At 28.6% G+C, this 8,107-nt stretch overlaps 1 protein-coding gene across 1 annotated transcript; it reads left to right on the forward strand.

Annotated features, from left to right (window-relative positions):
• Window positions 1-4,986: 4,986 nt before the first annotated feature.
• LOC17880488 (gamma-glutamyl peptidase 4) lies at window positions 4,987-6,727 on the forward strand. Its single transcript, XM_006285481.2, has 3 exons — window positions 4,987-5,298; window positions 5,862-6,191; window positions 6,502-6,727. The coding sequence occupies exons 1-3, from the start codon at window positions 4,987-4,989 to the stop codon at window positions 6,613-6,615; spliced, it is 756 nt and encodes a 251-aa protein (XP_006285543.1). The 3' UTR covers window positions 6,616-6,727.
• Window positions 6,728-8,107: the final 1,380 nt, after the last annotated feature.

Genomic DNA, 8,107 nt, shown 5'->3' on the forward strand with positions numbered 1-8,107 from the left:
ACACGTTAAACCTATGCATTCTTTTTTTTTTTTACCTTTACTTTTTTACTCGAGACAAAACATTTTTATACTCTTATCAAAATAACAAAAATTACAAGATAATTTTGAAGTTTTGAATAAGAGTATAAAAATGTTTTGTCTCGAGTAAAAAAGTAAAGGTAAAAAAAAAAAAGAATGCATAGGTTTAACGTGTGTAGTGTACTAGTACTCTGGTAAGTTATACCACCACTTGTAAGTTTGTAACCCAGTGGCAGTGGCCAGTACGAGACACTGCTATACGCTAACGTGCACCTCTCCTCTCTTTTGTCTTGCTTCTTGTAGTTTTGTAATATTTTTTTGTAAGAACATATGAAAATGAGATGGGAAGAAAAAACAGAAAGAGAAAGTAAAAAAAAAAAAAAAAAAGGCTGGAATACGGAAAGAGGCTTGCTTTTGCATTGCCTGATGTGGTGTGATTTGTGATGTTACATTTTTTCTGACAAGTCCTTGTACTTTTGTTTTCTTCCCTTTTTCGTCTATTTAAGTTTCTTTGCTATCACTACGCCCCCTACATTTTTGTGATCTCTTGTCACAAATTATATATACTTTCAAGACTTTTCCAAAGTTGCGTTTTGATGCCATTTCTCGTATAAAAGATGATTCTCCAAACTTTAAACTTTTTTACGATTGCGCTAACATCGTTGAAAATCGTAATTACGTAAAACTGACAATCGGAGTAGTTCACTTTTTTATTTTTATCAACTGCAAATTAATTTTAAAAACGTGACATTTAAAAAAGAAATCCACAAAAACATTTTAATATTTTAGAAACTACTTTTTTATTTTTGGAATGATTTTATAGCTTTAAATTTGAACACACATGGAAGAAAAAAAACACTTAACTTAACTATTTGATTGTGGTAATTGAAACTTATTTTTATTTTGTTTAGTCGAGCCATCAAAATCACACACACATTTTGCAAAGCTACAAAAGAAAACGAAATCAGAACTGAACTAGAGAGAGTAGTTGGACCAAATGGCCGAATTGAGGAGATCAAAAATGACATCACCAGAGAGATGCTATGCAACCAATCTCCCTATTTTTCCTTCTCACGCATTATCAGTGATCATTACGCAATGCTTCTTTGTCTTTTTCCCCTATATATTTCGAAAAAGTTTTATATAAATAATTGATTTATACATTAAATTGTTTTTTAGTTACCATTTATAAATGATAATTAGTAAATGAAGTTAAAAAATATTACCGCTAACTAACGCTAAATTTAATTTACGGTGGATTGTTCGTCGCTGTAAAAATAAAATACACTAAAACATAAAAACTAAAATGCTAGCGATTAGTCCATTTTACCTGCGACATCTATTCAAAACTTTATGAATTTGGTAATTCACAACTACATAAAATTTAATACTTACTACAAGTTGTTTATTTACATAATAGGTTTTCATTAGCAAAAACAAAATCTCGTTGTTCCTGGTTCAAAAAAGCCTACATTATCTTAACATTAAAACACAATCGTTACAAATTTCTGACTTAATTATATTACAATTTTGATGTACAAAAATTTACTAATTTAATTTTTTAACCATCATATAAACAAGCATTAATTAAACCACCACAAAAATGCTATCAATTGTCATCAACCAAATTCTATCATAGTGCAAGTTTTTAGTAGATCAGATTCTAATACTACCATCTAGACCCATTATTTAGAAGCATAATCATCTTTTCTCAATAATTTGCGCCACATAAAATTTTAAAAGTAGTCGAAATTAAAACGTTTATATTTGCCCTTTTCTAGGGTTAAAGTTTGATATATCCCTTTACGAAAAAAAAAAGTTGATGTTTTGTCTCTCTTTATTGGTGTAAAGCATGATGAACCGATTACACCAATAATATATGCTTCTAACATTCTTGTGCTACACATTTGTATATATACAGTAAAACCTCTATAAATTAATATTCGATAAATTAATAATCTCTATAAATTAATAAATTTATCCGGTCCCAAGTTGGGACCAGTGTGATTTTAGACATATTTCGATAAAATAATAAGATAATAATTTTTTTGAAAATCTTTTGTAAATATATGGTCCCATCAATATTATAAATTAATAATTAGGTAAAATTTTCAAAATATATGTATATATAGACACATTAGTTTTTGTTAGATTTTATTTCTAATATTTTACTATATGAAAAATAGGTAGCATTCAATTTTAATACATAATTATTATTATTTTATTTGTAATTGAATATATAAAATACTAATTATCATGATTAAATCTTATTTTTAAATATTGTTTTGAAAATATTTTCCAAATTAGGAATATCTCTCTATAAATTAATAATTATTAATTTATCGATAAATTAATACCTTTATAAATTAATAGATTTTCATGGTTCCAACATTATTAATTTATAGAGGTTTTACTGTATATCTTATTGTGTTCATCCGCCGAACTTGTTCTTTCAACTTTATAATTGAATAAATACTCTTCTTGTGCTAAAAAAATTCGTATGAAAAGAAAGAAAGATATCGAATCTAAGCACATTTGATTCGATAGTTAATGGGAAACAACACTTTTAATTCGATATATATTATTCGATTACCATCATCAGTACTGTCACAACATATATGTGTTGTTTTACGTCACTGTTTTGTGGCTTAGTGACATGTACGTATAAACATAATATGATATGGAATGTTTAATTAAACTGTTCATTAGTGGCATATGCGACGTACATCCTCATAGAATATGAGCTTGGACAACTTGGACATTATTTCTTGATAATGCGGATCCTTGTATAGTAATCGATGTAAAACATTTTACAGAATATAATAAAATTGATTTGATGTCACATTTTGACACATACTGTTTATCTTCTATATATACTTTTCTCATTCGAACGAGTTTGAATGGTTGATGAACATTTTTTTTTTCTAAAATTAAATCTTAGTTTTTAAAAATATTAAAATTTAAAAGCTTTTTAAAACATTTACAAAGACTACTTTAATTTATGAAGGCTTCTTATACATCTTAAATAGAATGATATTTTTAATTCAATCTAGAAGTTCATATCAATGCTTTGATTCGAGCAATTATAACTTTTAAATCGTAAGATATCAACAGACTTTTAGAATGAAATAAAAGACTAAACTTAACATTCATGCATTGTAGTTTTTTAAAAGTTAAATTATAGTTTTTTTAAAAAATACTAAAAGATTTATAAGCTTAATATCAGTATGTAATTTGATTCGAACAATTAAAACTTTAAAATCTTGAGATATCCAAAAACTTTTGTAATGAAATAAAAAGACTAGACATAACATTCATGCATGGTAGCTTTTTTACAAATAAAAAAAAACTAAACAAAACATTCATGGTAACAAGAGATTCACATCTCTCATACACTCACACTCACAAAACAAACTAAAGATAAAGGGAGAGAAGAAAAAGCTTAAAAGCTACTGTTATAGTTAAGTAAACAAAAAAGAAAAGAAAGATTTGCTTATAAAAATCAACAAAAACCACATCGACTTGAAATTGTTTTATAGAACTGCGTGAAGAAAAGAACTCACCCCACAAGCAACCCTCAAGTTTTTTTGGCTTTGGAAAACTGAATTTAAAAAAAAAAACATTTCAAAGTAAAGAAAAGTACATGCAAAAAAGTAAAGGTTAAAGTAAAAGTGTAAAAGTTAAAAAAATAAAACAAAAAAGAGGGCGGCAAATCTTCGTCGGAGTGCGTTTATTCTTTCTGCGATTTCCCCATTGATGATCATGTGTGTGTGGACGACCTCCTCATATTTGATATTACCAATAACAAATCTTTGTGTTATATAGTGTAGACCAAAACGAACGACCAGTTTATGAACATAACCATGTATACGATCGAGTACAATTTTTCTTCTTTCAAATGTACGTGAAAATCAAATAACATTGTTAATTTGTTTTTCTAAAAATTAGTTAGAAAAATGAAATATATGTGTATATATATATATATATATATTTATATAGTATTATAAAAAAGAACGACCCTTTTGGCACTTTATAAACATAACCATGTATATATAATTTTTCTTCTTTCAAAATGTGTAAGAAAAAAAAATTTGACAAAAAAAAAGGTGTGAAAACCAAAATAACATTGTTAAGTTGTTTTTCTAAAAAAAAATTAAAGTAAATCGCTAATGAAAAATATATTAGTTAGAGAAATAAAATATGTGTATATATAATTATGTGTATATATATATATATAAATTTTATTTTTTTGGTATTTATAAAAATTTATATGCCTTATGACCACTAATATACAAACATATGTACTTTTATAAGATTAATTATACTTCTTAACAATCAAAAAGTACAGTATATTATTTCCTTAAATATACTTTTGAAAAGTATTTAGTGTATTCCATTTTTGTAAAATCGAGAGGTGGGCCTAAATCTTATTGGGAAAGAAGAAGAGCTGAAAATATTAATCATAGTGAGCTTATATGTTGGTATGTTATTCTCATGCCGAAAATTTTAACAATACAATCCTATATTTTACGTATACGTGAAGAAGATAAGAGGTTGAAAAAGCCTCTGGGCTTATTACACTAAGCTCGAAAGCCCAAACCGTTATCACCAATTCAAACCAAATTTAAGACTTTTTTTTCTAATAAAACACTGAAGTTGTGGCATGGAGAATGTCTTCTTGACCCGTTGAAGATGTCTTGAAGATATCAAAATGTCTCTCATTGGTAGTCCCTAGACAAAAGAATCATAACATTAATTAAAGATCAACATGACCATATTGTTTTTATGTAACGTGACAAAAGAAAAACAATTAATTAGACCATAAGGAGTTCACATGAATTAGACCATACTGTTCTCTCTTCTTCATTATTTCTTTAACTTTGGTCTTAATGTGAAAAACTCTTATTCATTGTTCTCTCAGTTCAAATCTTTATCTGATCAATCTCTCTTTCTCACGTAATTTTCAAAATGGTTGATCAAAAGAAGTACCTATTGTTTCTGGCGACGCCTGACTCGGAGTTTGCAAAGAAGACGTACGGTGGATACCGTAATGTGTTTGTTTCTTTGCTAGGAGATGAAGGAGAGCAATGGGACTCATTCAGAGTCGTCGACGGCGAGTTTCCCGACGAGAAGGATCTTGAGAAGTACGACGGGTTTGTCATCAGTGGAAGCTCTCATGATGCCTTTCAGGACACTGATTGGATCTTGAAGCTCTGTGATATCATCAATATACTCGATGACATGAACAAGAAAGTTCTTGGTATTTGCTTTGGCCACCAGGTATATAATTCCTCACATTTAATTATGTTCAAGTTAGGATTAAAAACATATTCAACCATACCATTCTAGGGTTATAGAAATGATAAACTAAAAAGTCCTCACAATTTATAACTTTATCTACATTTAGAGTACTGCATGTATTCATTTTCATATTCATAGTTTGAAACTTTTGATTAATTAACCTAATTTGAAAATGAAATCTATGCGTTTTTACGTTAATTTGGAGCTATGTTAAAATGATTTTTTTTAATCTGTATCTAAATAATTAGATAGCTCTAATTCTTTGAATGGTTAATTCAAATGATTATATATATATATATATATCGTGATTGGATTACTTAAAGGCGTAGGGATATAATCATATATATATGAGTAAAACAATTAGCTAGCTTCTTTGAATGGTTCAAACGTGTACACAAATGATCATGCATTATTTTTTTCTACGAATAATCAATTAAATAGCTCTTTGAGTGGTCTTTATTCTACCTAACAGTGGACAATTTGATATAGCTAGGGAGTTCACTATTTATAATTTACAATTATTTGGACAATATAATGTCTAGCTAATAGCTAGAGCGAAGGGAGGCAAAGTAGGGAGAGCAAGGAAAGGACCGGAGCTTTGTCTTGGGAACATAACCATCGTGAAAGAGGCAGTAACGCCGGAAAATTACTTCGGCGAAGAAATTCCGGCGAATCTAAGGGTCATAAAATGCCATCAGGATGAAGTGTTGGAGCTGCCGGATAGTGCAAAATTGTTAGCCTACTCAAGCATGTACGAGGTAGAGATGTATTCAATCAAAGATAACATCCTATGCATCCAGGGACATCCTGAGTACAACCGTGACATCTTGTTCGATATTATCGATCGTGTTCTTGCCGGAGGCTACATTAAGGTTTTCATATCTTTCCCATTACAGAATATACTTTTATAAAATAATATTCGATAAATTAATACATCTATAAGTTAAATATATAGAAGTTTTACTATATGTATAACCGACACGAAATATATAACGTGACTATTTATAACCGACACGAAACGTTTCTAGATACTACAAAACAAACATCTGCTAGATTTTTATCCATTTTGTTTTTCTTTTTGGTGCAACTTTGTCTTAAACAACTTGCTGTGAACCTAATGAAATCAACTAGGTTGAATATTATATATTTTGGTGGTCATATTCTAACCCTTAATACATACAGAAAGACTTTGCGGAAACGGCAAAGGAGACAATGGAAAAGAATGAAGCCGACAGGGAGCTTTGGCAGAAAATTTGCAAAAACTTCCTCAAAGGGCAACCCTACTTATTAGTTTGATTCACAAATTTTTAATCCCATTTGTATTACACAATATTATTATATGGGTATTATAGTATACCCTTGGGTTAAACTTCAATATTCCAACTTTGTTTCAAAAAAAATAATTTAATATTCCAACTCTATGTATCCACTCTATATTAATGATTTGTTTGAAATGTGTGACATGTTGATGTGTTTGTATTGTACCCATAAGAATCAAGTAAAAAGCTTTGTCCTGATCACTAGCCCAAAAGCTTCTTTAATACATATAATGCCAAAGGTCGCTTCCATTACCAATAATAGTTTTACCTAACACTAACGAACCTAAGTTACGTGAAGATTGACTTTTTAAAATCGAGAGATTCTATAAAAGATTGATAGATTTAACAAATGTTTTGTTGTTGTTGTCAAGGTTTAAAGTTTTTTGTCAACTCTTGTTGGTCTTACGACAAGCAAAACACGTCCGCGACGGCTTCTTGATCTCCTCGAGGAACTTCGCACTTAACGAAACCTACTAATTAAAGAATATATGTACACTTTTGTATACATCAAATTTATCTTTTATTCGTTTTCATGTTTGGTACATTAAAATTTATGGGTCTTCGTTACAAGAATAATTTTTTTTTAAAAAACTTTAAAATAAGTATTTTTTCTAAACATGTCATTATCAGTTTTATCTCGAAAATATCAAAAAAAAATTAAAAAAAAAAATTTATCACAAAAACAAAACTATTTTTAGCTATCAAAATTAATTTCTAAACCCTAAACACTAAATCATATCTCTAAAAACTATAACTTTAATATAATTAGTCAATCTAACCATAAAAAAGAAACACCTTCAAAAATCATTTTTTTGTATGTTTATGGTATTTTTGGAAAAATAGGGAGATTTGCACAACTAACCTTTTTATGATACCCTTTTCTACAAGTACCCTCTCTAGGTGTCCATTTTCAAAAATACCCTCTTCAATGTACAAAATTACTAAATTACCCTCATTTATTATAACCCATGATGAAGAAATGAATATTCTTTCCAGCAAGAAGAACATTCCTTCCGAAAAATTTCCCGCCAAATTTTCCCGCCAAAAGTTTCCCGCCAAATTTTCCCGCCAAAAATTTTCGGCAAAAATTTTCCCGCCAAAAAAAAATTTCCCCCCAAAAATTTTTCCGCAATTCCTTAAAAAAACCTTGTAAATATTTATAAATCCTTTAAAAATCCTTTAAAAACCCTTGTAAATCTTTTAAAAGTCATCCAAAACCTTTCAAAACTTGAGTAAACCTTTTAAAACCATTGTAAATCATTTTATAACATTTATAAACACTTGTAAATCCCTTTAAACCCCTTATAACCGTGATAAATCATTTAATAAAAACTTTTGTAAACTTCTAAAACCCTTTAAAAACCCTTGTAAATCCTTAAAAATCATTTTAAAGAACTTGTAATACCTTTAAAAACTTTTGTAAACCGTTCAAAAACCTTTGTAAACTTCTAAAACCCTTTAAAACTTCT

Source organism: Capsella rubella, unplaced genomic scaffold, assembly GCF_000375325.1.
Source record: "Capsella rubella cultivar Monte Gargano unplaced genomic scaffold, Caprub1_0 scaffold_7, whole genome shotgun sequence".
In the NCBI taxonomy this organism is placed as follows: Eukaryota; Viridiplantae; Streptophyta; class Magnoliopsida; order Brassicales; family Brassicaceae; genus Capsella; species Capsella rubella.